The sequence below is a fragment of the Panicum virgatum genome, chromosome 9K (assembly GCF_016808335.1).
Source record: "Panicum virgatum strain AP13 chromosome 9K, P.virgatum_v5, whole genome shotgun sequence".
Taxonomy (NCBI): Eukaryota; Viridiplantae; Streptophyta; class Magnoliopsida; order Poales; family Poaceae; genus Panicum; species Panicum virgatum.
In genome coordinates, this window is record NC_053144.1 from 51,577,177 (window position 1) to 51,596,488 (window position 19,312).

General features: G+C 42.2%; 1 protein-coding gene and 1 long non-coding RNA gene across 2 annotated transcripts; both read right to left on the bottom strand.

Moving 5' to 3' along the window:
* Positions 1-2,816: 2,816 nt before the first annotated feature.
* On the bottom strand, positions 2,817-9,878 carry LOC120652111 (3-oxoacyl-[acyl-carrier-protein] synthase II, chloroplastic-like). Its single transcript, XM_039929825.1, has 13 exons — positions 9,219-9,878; positions 8,229-8,434; positions 7,930-8,133; positions 7,725-7,835; positions 7,529-7,624; positions 7,405-7,450; positions 7,219-7,298; positions 6,982-7,050; positions 6,798-6,882; positions 6,540-6,694; positions 6,360-6,440; positions 3,729-3,788; positions 2,817-3,335 (listed from the first exon to the last, which is right to left on the bottom strand). The coding sequence occupies exons 1-13, from the start codon at positions 9,394-9,396 to the stop codon at positions 3,219-3,221; spliced, it is 1,488 nt and encodes a 495-aa protein (XP_039785759.1). The 5' UTR covers positions 9,397-9,878; the 3' UTR covers positions 2,817-3,218.
* Positions 9,879-14,236: 4,358 nt separating this feature from the next.
* On the bottom strand, positions 14,237-19,044 carry LOC120652112. Its single transcript, XR_005666461.1, has 2 exons — positions 18,822-19,044; positions 14,237-14,677 (listed from the first exon to the last, which is right to left on the bottom strand). It is a non-coding gene; the product is annotated as an uncharacterized LOC120652112 (long non-coding RNA).
* Positions 19,045-19,312: the final 268 nt, after the last annotated feature.

Below are 19,312 nucleotides of genomic sequence, written 5' to 3' on the forward strand. Positions count from 1 at the left end.
AAGCACTATCGTGGTTTATGACAGTCACCACACAATAGCATGCACAATGTTAGTTAACCATGTTCTCGGTCTTGTAATATCAAAGGTTTGCTTCCTTGATTATCCAAGACAAACATGTGCAACTCCTCTAGTTAGCACATACTATGTTCTAAACTTTACCAAAATATTTTAATTTTTTGTTGTTCCTGTTGTAAAAATCGTGTGATTGGGCTTCAATAATTGTCAAAGAGCACATTGTAGCCAACTGGAATAATCCCCGTAGAACTTGAGAAGTGCACGAAACACTTTCTTCGGACCGAAAGTGAAAGGAAAAAAGGAAAAAGAAAAGATGCCCTAGATCTTTTTTTTCCATTGTCGTCAAACAACTCGACCAGTTTTGGCCGCAACGTGCATAGGATATGTCAGCAAACAACTAGGTTTCGGCAGACTGCACCATGCCTCTCTGTAGCGCTCTGGTGACTTGGGGCACATGCATATGCATGCATGTCAATGCAAACACTGTTGTTGCAGTCGTCCAATGCGCCCTAGCAGCTGACACTGCAGATATTACAGCATGCCGTTTCAGGCTGGCTGTAATAAGTTGGTAAACACTTTAAAGCAGAACGTAGAGCCTAGAGGAGCAGATGCTGGCAGACAAATTCATGCAGAGGTGAAAACAGGGGCAGGGCTCGATCGAGGCGTGCTGGCAGAAGAATCTGCTGTAGCCCATCAGCTGATCAGCATGCATGATCAGAAATGCATGCATGCAGCTATGCAACGCCTCCATCAATATGATAGGTCGCTTTAACTCGATCGATCGCCCTCTTAAAATTTTGTATTAATTGTGGTTTTCTTTGAATCAATAGAGCTGCCTCACAAGTCACGAGAATGCAGATTTTGCTTGGCAATGTGGAGGCAAGTTTATTGGGTTTCAGTTACTTCCCACAAGATTGAGTTTGAGGCAATGCAGGGGTGGAGTGAAGGTTTAAGTTCCTTTTCAATTCTGTCTTTCCAAAAATAGATCTATTCGTTTTTCACTTTAAGCTGAGTATAAGGTTTTCACCCAAATTTTTTGTTTGGTACGTTGATTTGGTCCGTCTATGTTATTGACAGGTGGGTTTCATCTCGTATGGGCGTCGGACTAACCCCCTCCGTCCACGACTCTATCACGTAGATTCCTGCAAATTAATACACGAGCACCAATACGTATCCGTACTTATACCAACTTTGTCCGTAGTGCCAAATTGTTATTTTAGGCCTTACTTCCTCTATCCAAGTTACGTATACATTTGAATGACGAGGTTTAGTACATCAACATGCCGAAGTAGGATGCGAGAGTGCGTTGTTTCTTCCCGTAAAAAAATAATAATCTAAAGACATCTCCAACACTATAACCAAATCTATAAGAGATGTTCGTACCATGTATGGATAGCACAACCTTTTTATTGAGAGCTCCTCCTGCTTCTAATTCACTGTGAAAAGTAATTATTTGAAAGAAGTGATTCTCTATATTGAATTTTAAGTACTCTCTCTGTTTTTATTTAAATGTCATATTAGATTTGTCCTAAGTTAAACTATCAATATATATTTCATGGTGAATTTAATAAAATAAATTTGGTATTATAACTGTTATCATTTTTTTCTATAAATTTGGTCAAAGTTTGCCAAATTTAACTTTGGACAAAACATAATATGACATGTATATAAAAAACAGAGGGAATATAAAGTAATTCTGAGCAGGGAATGAATAAGAAGAAATTACTTTTTCAGTTCAATCCCTTGGTCTGGAATACTGATTTATTCATGAGCTGATTTCTTTCCCTTCCCTTGGTTTCCATGCATGAGCTCAATTTTGTTTTTGGTGGTTGATGACAGCATGTTTTTTTATGAATTCATAGCTCGTCAGAATGTTTTATGCATTCATAGAAGAGATGCTGCATCTTGTAGTCGGCAACGGATAGAGATGCACAGCCATCCTGGAAAATTAATGCAAAAAAAGATTAATCAATAAGCCGTGCTTGTATTTAGTATAAAACTCAATAACGTTGCTCAATAATCTTCGTCCTCCCAACATGCCATGCGCGCTGGCTCAGAGAATAGGAAATCAAAATAGTGACTTAGAGCAACTCCGACCCACCTCTCTTCCCATCTCCTATCCTGCATATAGGAGAGAGAAAACAAAAAAACACCTCTAACCCAACTCTCATCACGTTCCTAAGATAGGAGAGCTCTCATCCGAGAGCTCAGACCTCCTACATCTACATCTAGGAGTGCCGGTCTGGACTCTCATCCAAGGGGGGAGCAACCGTCGCCACCTTCCCGCGCCGGCACAGACGCCATTCCCGCCAGGTACACTCCTCCCCATTGTCTCCATCTATTTTTTGCAATTCACGAAGTGGATCTAGGGTGAGAGAGGGCCGGCAGTGCTGGCGGCTGGGGTATTGAGCAGCAGGCGGCTGGATCCGTGCTCGCCAAGCCCCTGCACCGTGCCATGCCAGGAGATTGGAGAGGCATGGGAGAGGGCTAGGGTGGCCGGGCTGGCTCCGCTCCTGCTGCCTGGAGATACTTTTTTTTTTGAGCAGCTGCCTGGAGATACTTGATATGAATAAAGAAATGAGGAAATTGAAGATATAGGAGTTAGTATGAGAGGCATGTTGGAGTTCATTGTGAAATAGAAGAGAGAAACATGATGAGAGACTCTCATATGGGTGGAATAGGGGGTCAAAAGTAGATGTGTTGGAGTTGCTCTTAGAACTCATGTCGCACCGGATCGCTACAGTTAACAATACATCACTACAGTGTAAAGCCACAGCACCTGCGTGCTCTGCAACAGAAGATGGACTAGGCAGCATGTGCTGGATCTGTAAGCAAAACCACTGTATCTGACGGGCAAACGGCTACACCAAATATACCGCCCCCAATCAAGTTCCTATATGACAAGTATAATAAGCATCCAAAACAAAATAGAATGAGCCAAAAGGCATCCGAAACAAAATAGAATGAGCCAAAAGGTACTAGGAACATCTGAATGGATGCTCTTCTGGCTCGGGATAATTTTTTCTTTGCTATTACAAATGAACCCAACTGCTATTTTCCCTCGGTTGTGTGGCATTATATCCTACTAAGCTTTTGGATTTCATCTTAATTTTGAAGTACAGGAAACGTTTGCCGAGCCTGGTGGTCTTATAAGGTCTCAATTTTTCGACGATGCATAACCACAAGAAAATCGTCAACAAAAATCATTTGAAGGGGGCAAACAAAATCGACGAGTTGTGCCCACCAAACCCAAATGAGTTCGACAGTGCCACCTTGACATCGCATCTCTCCTTCTGGGGACCCACCAGCAAGCTGACATCCTATGTCAAGATGAGAAAAGGTATTAAAAATAGAATGTAAAATAAATGGGTAAAAGAACAGCAAAAACAGGTTTATGTTAGGCTTTAATCAAACAAGTTGATGCCTCAATATTAGAGACTAGCTTTAATAAACAAGGCTATTGAATTGAAAATACACTTTTTGAAGTTAAAACATGATTTGGTTCAATGAATTACAACATCATAGATTCAATAGGTTAGTTCTTTCATTTTCAACTTCATCGAAACAAGAAGACCCCAACTGAACCACATCAACCTGGCACCAACCATTCCATATACCGATGCTCCAGCACATGTTAAATTTGGTTATAAAGAAAAGGGTCAAAACAGATTCAACATTCAGAATGGAAAATTCTCAGTGAGAAAGAAAATTACCACATTTTTCTCCGGATTATCCAAATTGATATTTGGATGTACCCAACCTGTTCTTATAGCCTGCATGCACACAAAGCAATAGAAATTGCATCAAGGCTTATGATAGATCCAGTATCCTGGCATGGCTGTTCACTGAAATGACTCTTAGCTGATTTCTATAATAAAAATGCATAAGTAATAAAACATAAAACAACCGAAGGTGTAACAAGTTATCGATATTCATAATGTGGTTCTATCAAATACCAACATGCTGGTTGTTGGCTATCACACACTAGGTTTGGAGTTTTTAGAAACAGCTAGCTTAGTACATCGTCATGACAACCTAATAAATGATCTTAGTAAAAAAAGATTATTTAGATAGCTATGCATTGTACCAGTTTGCTTAAATGATAAGGAAAATGTGCAAAGGCATTCCAAAGTAAGATGCTAGGAACAAAAGTAAACCCAAACCCATAAGAGTTGAAAACCTCCATTTGGAGGCATAAAATTGCACTTCTGATAGAAGCTCAAACAAGAAGTCACATGGAAAAAGGTTCCCCATACATCCTCTACAAGGCAAGACTATACAATGGGCCCTGGCAGTAACCTTGGTACTTACTTTGGAAAATAGTCTTTTCAAGAACATAACATCAAAACCCTTGTACTTTGGAATTACATTTGTCAAGATGACTCAGGACATCATGACAAATGATGAACTAATAAGTATTATAAGTCAAGGTTTTAAAAAACGCTAGACGCTAGGCGAACGCTTGCCTATGGTTTAGAGTTTTTTGTGATTAAACGTAGATTGAACATGATTAAACGTGTTGTGATTAAACGACACTGTGATTAAACGCAACGCTTGGCCACCGTTCAGCGTTTAATCAAGATTAAACGACGTTTAAAAACGTTTTTTAAAACACTGTTATAAGCTAGGCACTAAAAACAACTGATGCTCTCAATATTGTTCTCAAACAAGCCGAAAACAATAAAATGTCATCAAAATGCAAATGAAGCATTGCCTCAACTTACTAAATTTAAACAACTGCCAAACAAAACTTTTTCAATTCTTTGCATCACTTTCAACTTTATAGATACAACAAAAGAATTGAAGCTGGTTATTGACACTACTGCGTGTCTACCTTAAAGGTGAACATGTGACTGGTGTGACATGGGGCTACCCAATTTTATCCATGGCATCACACAGGCAGTCAAACTTTAAGTGCATGGAACTTCACAGGTTTCAAAGGCGGTTTACTTTGATAATAATTAGTAGAATCCACATAAAACAGTCCCCCCCCCAACCACCCACACACAAAAAAAAAACATTCCCCACCTTTTTCAATTACAGCATCCTACTTCCACCCCATTTCCAATTAGTGCATCTTGCACAGAAAATGAAAATTCAAAGACCAAAATTCCATGGGGCAACCACATCATTAGTTTATCTATTATGAAACACGTCATTAAGTTATCTATTGTGAAACCATGGTGTTAAATCAGCTTTGTCACACTGCTTATGTTATCATGTAGTTCTAGTTGCCACAAAGTCTGATAAGAATTTATGAATATTTGGGGGGTAAAAGTTTACAATATAGTCTAAAAACACCTGCAACTTATATGGAACCCCACATCGCCTGGTACTTGAGTAAAAAGTACCCCTCCATCATTATTAGATGTTTTAGACAACCAAAACAACCTAAAACCAGTTTTCTGTCTGGAAACATCATCCGTCATATATTAATGACTGGATGTAGTAAGTATTTAAAAAACAGTCCTATCCAAAAGTTCTCAGTAGAGACTAGAGACTGAATCTAGGTACTTTGTGATTTGTGAGCCATTGTGAATTCATGCAGAGTCTACTTGACCAGGAATTGTATGACTAAGGAGGGAAAAAAATGCTATAATGTGATGCTTATGCCACAGTTTCAGCACAAATACTGCCATTTAGGTAGCTTATCCGTATTGGACACCATATAATATAAATAATAAACCACTGCCACTATATTGATGCTAAAGAAAAAAGGGATACTTCCCCAAGACTCTTATGCACGTGGCATACTCAACATAAATCAATCTTCAGGAGTACAATGTGTAAAACTCAAGAATTAGACATCCACCTTGTGTTTTTTTTATGTAATATATAGCCTAGGTCATCCTATTGTGACGCACTTATTATGCTGCCTAGTTGTATCAGTTGCAATTGAGAGTTGACACTTAAAATTATCTATCAGGGAATCAGGCTATCAACTACCTTTTGTCTTGGAAATACATAGTGACTGTATAACTGTATTAGTGAGTGGTAATTTTGCATCTGCGCACCACCCTACTGCTACCAAATATTCGTGCTTCCTAAGTTTGTACTCAGATTTAATACAGACAATATTAACTTGACTCCATTGCACAGTGCAGAAACACCAAATTGGCTCAAACAAAAACAAATGTTGTAGTCTGGATACGTGCAACAATAGCCCATGATAAATGGAATAGTAGATCATATGTCAGCATATAGCGCACTAACATCTTAAAATTGTGGACCCTATAAAGGCGTAGACAACAGTTACAGAACCTAAAACAGTCATTTTTCAGTGATAAAAGAATAAGAAAGCAAACAAATAACCCTGATAGAAAAAGCTGCACTAGCTTCCTTACTTGTATAGCAGCGACAGCTTCTATTCCACCTGCAGCTCCTAGAAGATGGCCTGTCATTGACTTTGTTGAGTTCACTCTTAACTGCAGTATATATAGGCAAATCATTTACTCAGCTAAATTGAGAACAAAAACATAAGGTTTCTGGGTCTGAAACATAAAATCCTGAAATACGGAAATTGCCTGAGGATTCTGGCCAAAACAACGGGTGAGAGCTTCAAATTCCTTCAAATCACCCATCTGTGTAGATGTTGCATGGGCATTGATATAGTTAATGTCTTCCTTTGTTACTCCTGAATCTGCTAGTGCGTTTTCAATACAAAGAATAACCCCTCTCCCTGATATTGCATTTGCATGGACAAGCTATTAGCATTAGACACGACAAGATGATGATAGGAGAAGGGAAGACAAATGCACCACAACATTAAAGAAAAATAGGACCTTCTGGATGAGGCTCTGTCATGTGGTACGCATCACATGTGAAGCTTCCTCCCAGAAATTCAGCATATATTTCTGCACCTCTTTGCTGCAGAAATCCAATCAAAATCAGAAGCTCTTAGGATTTGAACAATATCAGCCCAAAACCAACAAGAGAATGGACTCAAGAGCATTGCATAAATGAAACCTTTGCATGCTCAAGTTCTTCCAAAAGAAGCACACCAGACCCTTCTCCCATTACAAATCCATCACGATCCTGTGACAAGCAAGATAAGAATACTGAGACAAATAAGAACCATGTTGATTCCAAAAATTCAACAGGTACAGATGCACCAAACTAAAGTATAACTGATAAAATGTCTAGCATACTCAATTATTTGGCTAGAAAGTAATATTTAGTATTCCTTAACTTATAGCTACTTACCACATCCCAAGGCCGAGAAGCTCTTGTTGGATCACTGTTTCTCTGTGAAAGAGCTCTGCAGGCCACAAAACCTCCCAATCCTGCATTTAACAGTTTTTAACAATCAAAACAGTGAATTCAATACATGCATAAAAAAACTTGAGGTTCATGTCAAAATGAAACAATAACAATCAGAGTGCACCTTACCGATAGGGATGATCGGTGCATCAGAACCACCACAAAGCATCAGATCCTGTATGTTTAGTTTACAACTGCAATTAGTAGGCACTATTAATTCCAGAAAAGATCATAAGAAAATGATGTTACTTACAGCTTCCCCTTTTCTGATATGATTAGCAGCATTCAGAATGCAGAAGTTGCTAGTAGCACAAGCAGTAGAGATAGAATAATTTGGGCCCATCCAGCCCTGCATCCAAAATGCAATTTCAGTAATCAAGAATCATAATATATATCAAGAAACAAGGGAAGCAATGAAATAGAATGAAAAGATGAATCATATAAGGTACCAGGTCCATAGCAAGTATTGCAGAACCCATGTTTGTAGTTGCAAAAGGTACACAAAATGGATTCATCTTCTTGTATGAAACCCTTAATGCTTCAATCGCATCACTAAAAACCTGATCAAAATAGCATCAGAAGTAAAGCTAATTAGAAGGGGGGCGGGGGTGAAAAAAGATATGTTCTATCATAATGTACTGCAAGAATCTGCACCTTCATGCCACCCATAGCAGACCCAATGAGAACCCCACACCTTGACTTTTCCAACTCATTCATGATTTCTTCAGTGATTCCAGCATTGTCCAATGTTTTTTTTCCAGCCATTATCAAATATTGCATAAACTTGTCCATTCGCTTAGCTAGCTTTGGTGCAACCCACCCATCTGTTGAAAATGATTTGATTTCTCCTGCAATTCTCTATGTGAAACATATAACGTGTCAAAAGAGTACAACATTTCCCAGCTGCACAATGAGCCTTAAATCATTATCCTTAAGATGAAGGAAATAAATACCGTGGGATAGCTGGAGCAATCAAACGCCTCTATCTCACTTATTCCACTCATACCCTGTAGAAGGTTATTGTAGAATTCATCAGGGTCATGGCCTAACGGTGTAACTACACCCATGCCGGTGACAACCACTCTCCTTTGTTTGACATCAGTTTTCTTAGTTTCCACAACTCCCCTTTCAGGATGCAAGGCAACAGCCATGGACATTCCTGCAGTTCACAAGAATTTCATTCATACAGTGTACAACTATCAGAAGTCAGCGTGTATGACAAATAGAAGTGGACAAAAGAAAAGGCAGTGTTACCAACAAAATCCTTTATATCAATTAGATCCTTCTTCCAGTACCACCTATTGGTCATCTAAGTGATGGACTGGGAGAAAATGTCAAAATTAACAGATAATATATAGGTTGGTTTGTAAACAGTTCGCACATTTCATTTGGTATGCTTGTGTGAACTAACGGTACCACACAGGAGCAGACTACAGCAGGCACGACTTCTAAAATATTAACAGTTAAAGAACGCAAGCTAGTTGTAGTTCCAGAATGGTCAATTCCCTCGTCAAGATTTAAGTTTTCTTTATCTTGTCAACACCAGGTTTTGCAACGGGTTCTGAACTCCCCAGCAGGCACACTTTCCTCTTCCTGATAAAAAACATAGGTTTATGGCATCCAAGCGTAGCAATTGCAAACCCATCATTCACTCAAAAGCAGGACCTGACGGCGAGCCCGAAACCAATAAAAATACTAGCCCAAGATGCCAGGATCAAGCAGGGTATAATCCTCTCTCCCCTTACATCCCGGGCGCGCTCGTGTGCGATGACACCTGGAACCGTATAAAAATCGCACCTTTAACCCTCCTCCAAATCGCCGTGATGACACTACCGATGCGGTAGAACCCATCCATCGCATCGAATTTTCACAGTTTTACGCTCGTGCAAGCAACAAAGAAAGTAGCCTTTACTTTGGCAAGAGGAAACGGGAAATGGGCTCACCAGAGCGAGCCCCGCCACGGCGCCGAGAGCCGGGGCGGTGGCGCGAGCCGAACAGACCCCCGACGCCAACGCCGGCACCGCGGTGCCTTCGCTGCTTCTCCTCGCCAGCGCTGCAGGCCGCGGAGAGGCAGGCGGCGACGAGCCAGGTGCACAGCGGCGGCGCCACCGGCGCCGCCATTGCTCACGGCCTGGATCCTGACGGCCTGGATTCGCGGCGCGGGTGGGGTCGGGGACGCATCCACCGGCCCAAGAAACGGCGGCGTCAAGAACCGGGGAGCAGAGCACGAGATGCGTACAGCGCCCGAACGAGGGTTGCGGTGGGTAGGGCTGGGAGTTCGTGGGAGTGGGGGACGCGGCGGGCGGTGGGTTGGCTCTAGTAAGAAGGGCGGCGGCTTGGGCGCATCTGGGAGGTGGCGGACGGGGCGGAAGCCGCCATTGCCAGGTGCTCGGCGCTATGCGTGGTGTGGTGAAGGGGAGGGGAAGCGGAGCCTAGATGGTTTTAATAGAGGAAATCTAACACAACCAGATGGCAAAACTTTTTGGTGGAGTTTTTACGTTTTCTTGGAATTCCTGGATTGTTTTCAGGGATTTTATAAGAAGTTCTCAATTGGCCTGTAGTGTGGTATTGGTACGTGTGTGGAAACTTAAACATTGAGGATGGAGGCAGAGAGCGACTGGGTGGCGAGGTTTGTTTGGGATTTTGATGCTGCCAGCTAGGGCTCTGGATGCTCCACAAAATTGCCTTGAGATGGATGGATTGAAATTAGATAATCTCCACACCAGAGAGAGGGCGAGAGAGGAGGGCACACCAAAGAAAGAAACATTAGTTAAGCTATGCTCAATTCTGTGGATGATGATAGCATCTGTTTCATGAGCCTCTTGCAGTACATTTTTTAGATAACAATTGTATTTTGCCAAAAAATATTTTTTTTCTCTTTTAATCTCGCTTTTAACCCTTTCCAATGCATGATTAATTGTAGAGTCAACACTGATCAGCCTGTTCGGCTGGGAAAAACCGGTTGGGCTGAAACAGCCTGCCGACCAAGCTCCCGCCATCCCTAACCGAACAGCCTAGCCGAACAGGGCCAATGATTTCTAAATTTTATATCACTAACATTAATATCATTATAATCAGTTATTAATAATTTATTGGTGCCATGACACCAACAATTGCAGTGATTGAAATTGTTGGATTATATGTATGGATATGCATTTGACCATTGTAGGTTTCCACCATCCACATTTTTGGTACCTTCTAATAGCAAAAGTTCACTACTTCATCCGTCCTAAAATAAGTCATTCTAGGATTCAAAATTTGTTCTTAAAAAACAAGTTACCCTACCCTATTTAGAAAGTGCACATGTGCATGCAAAAATTAGTTAGTGCCAAATATGGGTAATAAATAGGAGCAAACATAGACATTTTACTTTCTTATTAATTTGTCTTAGAATTTCTAGGATGAATTGTTTTTTTTGGACGGAGGGAGTATATTCTATGGTGGCAAAAGGTTGGAGGAGGAGCCCTACAAAAGGTTTATGCACATGCATGAGGTAAAAAAAGAACAGTATAATTCACTTTAATGAAGAACACTATATCTATTTCACAAGACCTTTTGTAATTCAAAAGGGGACATGAATGATATTCTGTAATTAAAAATTGGCTTTGTAGAGTCATTTTCAACTGCAACTGAAACAACCAGTGAAAGGAACTCTCAAATTCAATAGCAGGCTAGCTGTGCAATACAACAAAGGAAAGAAATTATGACATCTTAGCACCAGGAAAGTAACCGAAGGGTACGCAGCAATAGAAGCTAGCCAAGCGATCAAAAAAATACTACAATTCCTCTTCATTTTCATTTGTAATATTTGTTAGCTACATGACTACGTCTCAATTTTGCCCCAACCCAGCAGTGGCTCTAGAGTCGAATCATACCTTCCGTATGCTGCGCAAACTTTTCAGTCATGGCAATTCAAATCCCTTTTTCTTTTGTGAAAAAATACGACATCCTTTTGACGACTTAGCTATGTCTTTTACTACCGTGACAACGAACTATAAAGCTGCAGCTGCAGCTGCAGGTTTCAAGTTGTGGTTTGTAATCCTGTAGGCATCTACTATGCATTTCTTTTTTTTTTACCTGCAAAAAAATGCATAGTAGTTACCGAGAAAAGTAAAAAAACAAAAATCAAAATTAAAGCTGCTAAAATACTATCACCTTTTCCTCTCAAAAGCATGCGTAGGTCCTAAATATGTGATTACACTGAAATTCGTCAATCGATCTATGATGGCCCGAGGTGGCTACAACAGCGACAAGAGGTCAGCATCACCAACACAACACCATTTTTTTAGTGAGAATAACAGAGTGCTTTGCAGTTCTTTTTTTTTCATTACGGGGAGTTATGCGCCCAGGCTCTAGCTTATTTCGACGGCATATTTTTTTCACAGTAATTATCGACTTTATGTCTTTAAGCCATATTTTTGTGGCCTGACATCATTCATTGGAGTGAAAAACGACCTTCCGATTTTTTTATGCAAAATTCCCACCTTCTTCAAAAAAAAAATTTCCTGTTGTACTTTTCTTGGGGATTGAGATTTTCCTCTTGAAAAAGAAACGAGAAATACAAAAGCAACTAAGTTCCGTGCGCCTTCTTTGTTGAATTACTAGTGGTTATTAAAGCTCGAGGTGCTTGATGCAACCATAGTTCAAGTTCTATCATATACTTGCCTACTTGGTTCTTGGGTAGCATCGGAAAAGTTTAACTGCGGCCGCCTAAAGTAAAATTAGGCAAAACTCACTGTCACCTAGCATCCATGCTAAACATGTGTTCATGGCAATGCTAAAAGCATGTACAAGGTTGGAAGTGCCATTTGGAATTCATATCCCACACAAGCTTCATGCACCTTGCTTTATGTACCTTCTGTCCACATTTTAAGCTAGCAACATGACTACTAGTCCTCGACAACGGAATCCACCGGGGCTTTCGTTCTAAACTACTTGAGCAAGCAAAGCACTTAGTGAATCAGATTTATCTGGGTCGTCTCACCGTCTCAGTGACACATCATATGTACTGTTCGAATTATTTCCAGGTTACAGTCTCGGATGAGTGATCTCGCGCCTCCTGATTGGCAAAATTAAACAAACCAATTAAATCTCAACATAAAACCAGTTACACCAGCTTAGTGTTTGACAGCAACGAAAAGCACCTACATACCAGTGACAGAAGAACAAAAGAATCACATGCAGTAACTAACTGTTGACTGCTGTTCTCCTTTTCCGAGTTCAGGTAACCTGTCCAATTCGAGATTGCAAGCAGCGTACTAATGATTTAATCAGTGCAGTTCTTTTTTTTTTTTCTTGCGGACTTGTACTTTTTCATGTCAAATGTTACAGCCGAACTCTTCTGCCCATTGATTTGATTTTCCTGTTGTGCTGTTGCTTAAACAATGCTGAAACCTTGCAACAATTCAAGGCTCATGCACATTTGATGAGCACTGAGGCGCTCTTTTTGTAGCCGCAATATGGCTTCTGAAACCATGCTCCCACCTCCCCAATGTATCCAACGTCGAAAACGGATCCAACGGTACACGAGATTTGATGCTCGTTTTCATGGAGCAACGCAGGCAAGGCACCACGCATGTATTGGAGGCTGGAGCCTTGCCTGCGTGAGCATCAAATCCCGTGATACTGTTGGATCAAATCCCGTGATACATAGGCGAAAGTTCAAAGTTACAACGTGACTTGGCGTCACTGAATCCGAGTTGGTTGTTCCAACTTGCAACTCATTCAAAACCCAGCCGGTCCAGTCCGGTTGGCAACGCATTCAGTCCTGACAAGTCGGATCAGCTTAACACGTAACGCCATTCCTTGTGATCTGACCAGCTCATCTGCCTGGCACATTCACTTGTAATCACTAATCAGTTCTACTTCATCCCTCTACCACGCTTCGGATCAGTTCCCCTGTTCCTGCCCTATAGCAATGTTCGGGCGAGAGCTCCCTGACAAATGCATACAAGCTCATCCAACTACATCATGGCACGGTTCCAGAGTACAGGATTCAAATGGAGATGCAGACAGTTGTTTTGTTTGCAACCTATCACTCTCATGACTAGAGCAGACAAGAGCATGAACAAGCACACGTCCACACCAAACACAGGAGACACTTAAATTGCTTGTCCAAGCAAGTAGCAGAACTCGATACAATGGACAAGACCGCGACAAACCCAACAAAAATCAATGGCCAGGAAAAGTAGTTGGCAAGACCAGCAAAATTTGGCCAGCTTCAGCCTCCGACATAGTCCTAGGAACAAGCAGTCCGGCTAAGCTACTATTGGGATTTTAAAACCTGACCCAAATGGTAAGGGAACAAGAATAAGTTGTAGGGGGTAAAAAGGGCTGTTTCGATCAGATCAGATGCCAGAGCATTTCAATCTTTCAGAGATTCAAAACGAAGCATGCAGCACATGTTTCCCTCAAGGATAAGATGTAAACGGAAGACCAAACCAACTATGCCAGAATGCTACAATGCATATATATTAGCAAAATGCGCTTGCAGCAACGCTATCCAGGAAAGTTAGCAACAAAGAGTTAACTGCCGGTGGCCAGCTATATATGTCAACCTCCAAAACTAGCTCGCATTAAACATTACGCCACGATGCAACATAGATAGAGAGCTATTCAAAACAGATCTACCGACAGAAACTTGTATAAAGTCAAGCGACTCAGCTTCCCTCCTGTTGTTGACAAATGAGTTTCCATGCGCAAACCACATACTGCCAGCCAGTGGGGCTGGGGCACTGCCTTCTTCCCAACCAATGGCAGCTGGAAGAGGGACAACAGCAGCCGGATCCCACCCATCAGCACCCGCAGGAGCTGCAATTCAAATGAACAACAAGCCTAGGTCCTTGTTACCACGCCTGATGAGCTTATTTGTTCATGCCCAACAGTAAAACAACCAAGCCTTTACTCATAATTATGCTCAGAACAGAGGGAAGGCTATGCCCACTTAAAAAAAAGAAGAATATAGGGCACAAGGAAAGGGATGAAGTGCTATTTCAATAACAAATTTGTACACAATTGAATGCTAATAACATTCTAACATAATCAAAATCAAATAAAACAGCTACTCCCCTACAATCAAAATACATTATGTCTCTACCAGTTAAATCATATTCAGTGTGAAAACTAATTCAATACAAAAATGCACCACTCATGTGAAATAAATTCAGTAACAAAGAATAAATATAAGGATCCAGAGTGGTACCCCACTCAGCACTAGCAGGGGCAGCAGGGAGGGCAGCAGCTGGAGCCTTTCCTGCACCACATTGTTCAGTTCCCCAGTTATCAGCTGCGGGAGCACCATAATCAGCCACTGCAGCGTAGTCAGGAGCAACAAGAGCCTACTCTTCCTCCAGCAGTCCAGCTCCTTTGTTTCTTCTAGATTTCTATAGAGGAAAAGATCAACCTAGAAAAGGATGAACAACTCCAGAGGATTAGACCATGAATGAAGCCACAAGTCATGAAACAATTGGACCAGCACAAGCAATCAACAAGTAGGTCAAGAACATCAAAGATTGGAACAACTCCAGAGGATTAGACCATGACTTCCCACTTGTGTCCAGGGAGAATTGTGCCCCGCATCCGCAGAACCATTCTTGCAAGCAACAACAACAGGCAACCATTAATGCTCTGCTTCCTCTTGTTGTCTGCGGGAATGCCGATATCAACATAGCGCATCGAAGAATCAGTGTCACAGAAGGCAATAGTGGGATGTTTCCAATAGCAGACTCCTTGATGGGTTGCACATGAATCAAACCATTAAATACAAGGTGGCTCATTTCCAATAACCCATTGTACAAAATCTTGCAATCAAAAGAAAAGTACCTGATGATCAGTCCTTGGATCAGTTAGGATGAGAAGACGTGGCTCACTGAATGAGGTTTGCTAGGGCTAGGCATAATTAACCGAAACCGAACACCGAACCGAAATAATCGAGACCGAAACCGAACTATCCGAAACCGAAACATTTCGGTTCCAATTCGGTCTCCGATTTGCACTAACCGAAATAATCTCGGTCAATTCGGTTCTGGGCCTCGGGTAACCGAATTACCCGATATAACCGAACTTTTAAATTGGCCCAGCAAATATGCCATATACAAGCCCAATTAGTCCGGCCCAAAACAGCCCATGAGCACTTAACCCTACCCCCCACCCTACCGCCCCACGCATGCCTGCCCAGTGCCCACCCACCCCCACCGCCTCACCACACACGCATGCCCCCCCTCTCTCTCTCCCTCTCCCCCCACCCACCAGCAGGCCGCGCCGTCCAGCCGCCAGCTACTCTCCCTGCTTGCTCGGTCCTAAGAAATTTAAAGAACCGATCGGTTCTTATTTTCAACTAACCGAATTGTGTAGAAAACCGAAGAACCGAACCGATCGGTTCGGTCTGACCGAATGCCCACCCTGAAGGTTTGCAGCTGGTTGGTGAATGTACCTGCCAGCAATGCCACGAGCACCAGTGTACTGTACAAACTTGAGGACAGCCCTCTGGCCATAAGGCCTAGCAGACTGCACAATAATGTCCTACAGGTCCTCAATCGCAATGATCACTCTAGCAGCCAGCTGAAGCTTCTCCCAGGTCCATAGTCACAGAATTCGGGTCGAGGACTTGATCCGTGACCCCAGAACGCCATCCTAAATCGAGGGTCGGGGATGATAGGGGTCGATGTCCGGATTCAAGATGGGTTGCCATCCCATTGCCGCGGAGGTTCATCATGGGATGATCTCCAAATCTCGACGGGCCTTGGCGCCACTACCACAAGGATGATTCAAGAGGGGAAGAGATGCAGATGCTTACAGACATGGCGTCGATCAAATTCCGTTAATGATGAAGATCCAGGCAGCGAAGAGACCCGAGCGATGTCCCGGCGGCGGCTGGTCGTTCACCCGCCGACCTTTCCTCACTGCGAAGCATGAAGGACGGATCTCCCTGCAGTCTAAAGAATCCGGTCCAAAGAAGACGACGGTACGGTTCATGGCTGCAAATCTGCGATACCTCGACTAATCGTACGTCTGCATGTCCACTTTGTTTTTACTTTGATACTCACAGTTTAAGGACATTTTATCTTCTATTATGTATTATATACCAACAAGCTAACACGAATTCGCTTGGTGCTCATGATGATTATGGTAGTCCCTTGTGGTTGTGCATATTTACTAATGAGGTCAAGTTTATTTCTTTGGAAAAATAAATAAAGTCTATAACTAAGGTCAAATGAATATGTTTCATTATCCATTGAAGAAATAAAGAATCCTCCAAGGACTCGTATCCCATCAAAGCCAAAAGGATGCTTCACACAGAAAGTGAAGATAAAAAAAGCAGGCATACCAACATTGTCAATGATTTCCTTCTGCGTCATGCTGGAGTACCTCACACATTGCTACCACTTCTAGAATACTTGGCTAGAAACTTGGATGGAGACAATGAGTTGTGCGATCATCGCAAAAAAAAAAAGAGCCAACTGGACCGAGGAGGATACAAATAAATTTTACAATATTTGTGTTGATCTAATACAAGAGCATCGGCTGAAGCAAAGACAGGGGGACTGGAAGACATGAGTTTAGGGTCCAAAGGAGAACATCATGGTACAAATATGACTTTATCATTGGTATCAATTTTTTTTGTGTTTTTTCTATTTGTTCATAATTTGATATCTCTTGTGTATCTTTCCTGTAGCATCACCCATCATGCATTCATGCTTCCTACTGTGTTAGCGTCCTCATTTCCAGTCCCTCCTATTTTTGCTTCAGTCGATGCTCTTGTATTAGCTCGATACAGATATTATAAAATTTATTTGTATCGTCCTCAATCTAGTTGGCTCTTTACTCGCGACGATCGCACAGCTCACCATTCTATCCAAGTCTCTATCCAAGTATTTCTGGAAGTGATCGCAATGTGTGTGGTACTCCAACATCACACAGAAGGAAATCATTGACAATGTCATTATACTTGCTTTTTTATCTTCAGTTTCCGTATAAAGCATTGTTCTAGTTTTGATGGGATATGAATCCTTGGGGGATTCTTTATTTCCCTAATGGATAATGAAACACATTCATTTTACCTTAGTTATAGACTTTATTCATTTTTCCAAAGAAAATGATGTTGACCTCATTAATAAATATGCACAACCACCGGAGACTACCATAATCATCATGAGCACCAAGCGTATCCATGGTGCCCAAGATATGTCCTCTCTTTTTTTCACTAAGAAACAATCATGAACACATATCTGGTATTTCCTGATACCAGCCCAAGATATGTTGTCCTGTTCGAATGAATTTTTTTTTCTAATGCTCTTCGCCTCTAACCTCTTGTTCAGAAGGACCGCTAGTGCAGCTAGCATTTTCTAAAGTTGGAATTCAATAGTTAAAATTACAATCAAGATAATCAATACGGCAGCAATGCTTCATCTCATTCATAATATCAATCTCTTAGAGAACATCAGTTATTGAAAAGAACACTCATTGACTGTGTTGACTCATAGTTAAGAAGATCTAATGCTCATGTGTAGGGCACCTAAAATGGATGCAAGATCATAAGCAAATATCGAGAAAATTGTAATTATAGGACATTAAACAATGCGCTTTGCAATTATAGGACTCCAAACATTGACTTCGCTAAAATGACCTTTGAAATATTGACGCTTTGTTATGCATGACATTGGTGCTTTCAATCAATCTATTATCGTAAAAAATACATGTATTTTGCCATGCTGTGACCCTTTTGCCCTTCTGCCTTTTGTATCATGGGGCTGCCGGACTGGTTGGCTGCCGCTGGGCAAGCCTTGGCGTGGCCGGGCATGCTGGCCGCCGCGTGGGAATGCTGGGCACGTGCAGATGCACACACAGCTGCGAGGACTACTTTGTTGAGAGGGCACAACCTGCATAGACGCGCTGTGCATTCCTACAAGCAACAAGCATCATGGAGATGGGGGCCGGCAGGCAGCCAGGATACGAAGGAGGAGGAGCAGAGGCTGTGCCGGCCGGCGAAGGAGGGAGAATTGATAGCTTCAGGCGGGGCGGCGGGGCCGTCGGGGTGTCGGGGCTCGGGTGCGCGGCGTCGGTCTCGAAGGGCTCGGAAGGAGGAACGTCTCGTGAGATAGGATGATCGATGCAATAGATAGAAGGGCAAAAGGGCCACAGCAGGGCAAAATACATGTATTTTAGGCTAATAGGTTGATTAAAAGAACCAAATGTCATGGATAACAAAACACCAACGTTTCAAAGGTTATTTTAGTGAAGTTGATGTTTGGAGTCCCGTAATTGCGAAGAGCATTGTTTGGTGTCCTATAATTACAATTTTCTCGCAAATATCAGCAACCTAAACGAACGACTGTATGCATCCAATCCAAGCAAGAGAAAACAACTATAGTACCACTAGCCGAATCAAATTACAACAGAATACGACGGCACACCCCAACACCACCATCACATACACCAGCAAAGCCGCATCTACCTAAGTACACCAGCCAAGACCACATTTCGTTTCGCACACGGGGAGTCCTACAACAAGGAAGACAGAAGAGACGCGTGATCTGTGCACGACATACCGTCGGGTTGGTGCTTCAGAAGTAGCGATAGCGCTTCATCTGCAAGTCGCATTTCCTAATGACGCCCAGATGCACGTCGGCCTTCAGCATCATCTGCATGTCCTGCTCCTGCTGGGAGAGCGCCCGAGGGACGCCGCCTGCCGCCGCCGTCTCCATCGTCGCAGTCGCCGCCGGGAGGGGATGGGGGAAGCTAGGGTTTCGGCGAGGAGTGGGCGTCGGCACGATGTGGAATGGGATCAAGCTGGGGGCTTGGACGTTTATATCTCTGTACGTACGTGGGCCTCCTGGGCTGCTAAAACACTAACTAGGTCTCGTATGCTTTTTTTCTCTAATGGGCTGTACTGATTTTCCCTCAAAAAAATATGTGTGCGTGATGACCATTATTCATCATTTGTAACGACCTGATCCGGAAGAACGACTAAGATCTACTCTACACGTTGAATAAACCACACCTACTAATTAATTATCTTGCGTTTTCGTCCTTGTTTCGC

Coding starts and splice junctions, on each gene's coding strand:
- LOC120652111 (XM_039929825.1), bottom strand. CDS start 9,396: ATGGCGGCGCCGGTGGCGCCGCCGCTGTGCACCTGGCTCGTCGCCGCC. Junction 8,134..8,228: donor ATTGCTCCAGCTATCCCACG/GTATTTATTTCC, acceptor TGTTTCACATAG/AGAATTGCAGGAGAAATCAA. Junction 7,625..7,724: donor CAATACTTGCTATGGACCTG/GTACCTTATATG, acceptor TTTTGGATGCAG/GGCTGGATGGGCCCAAATTA.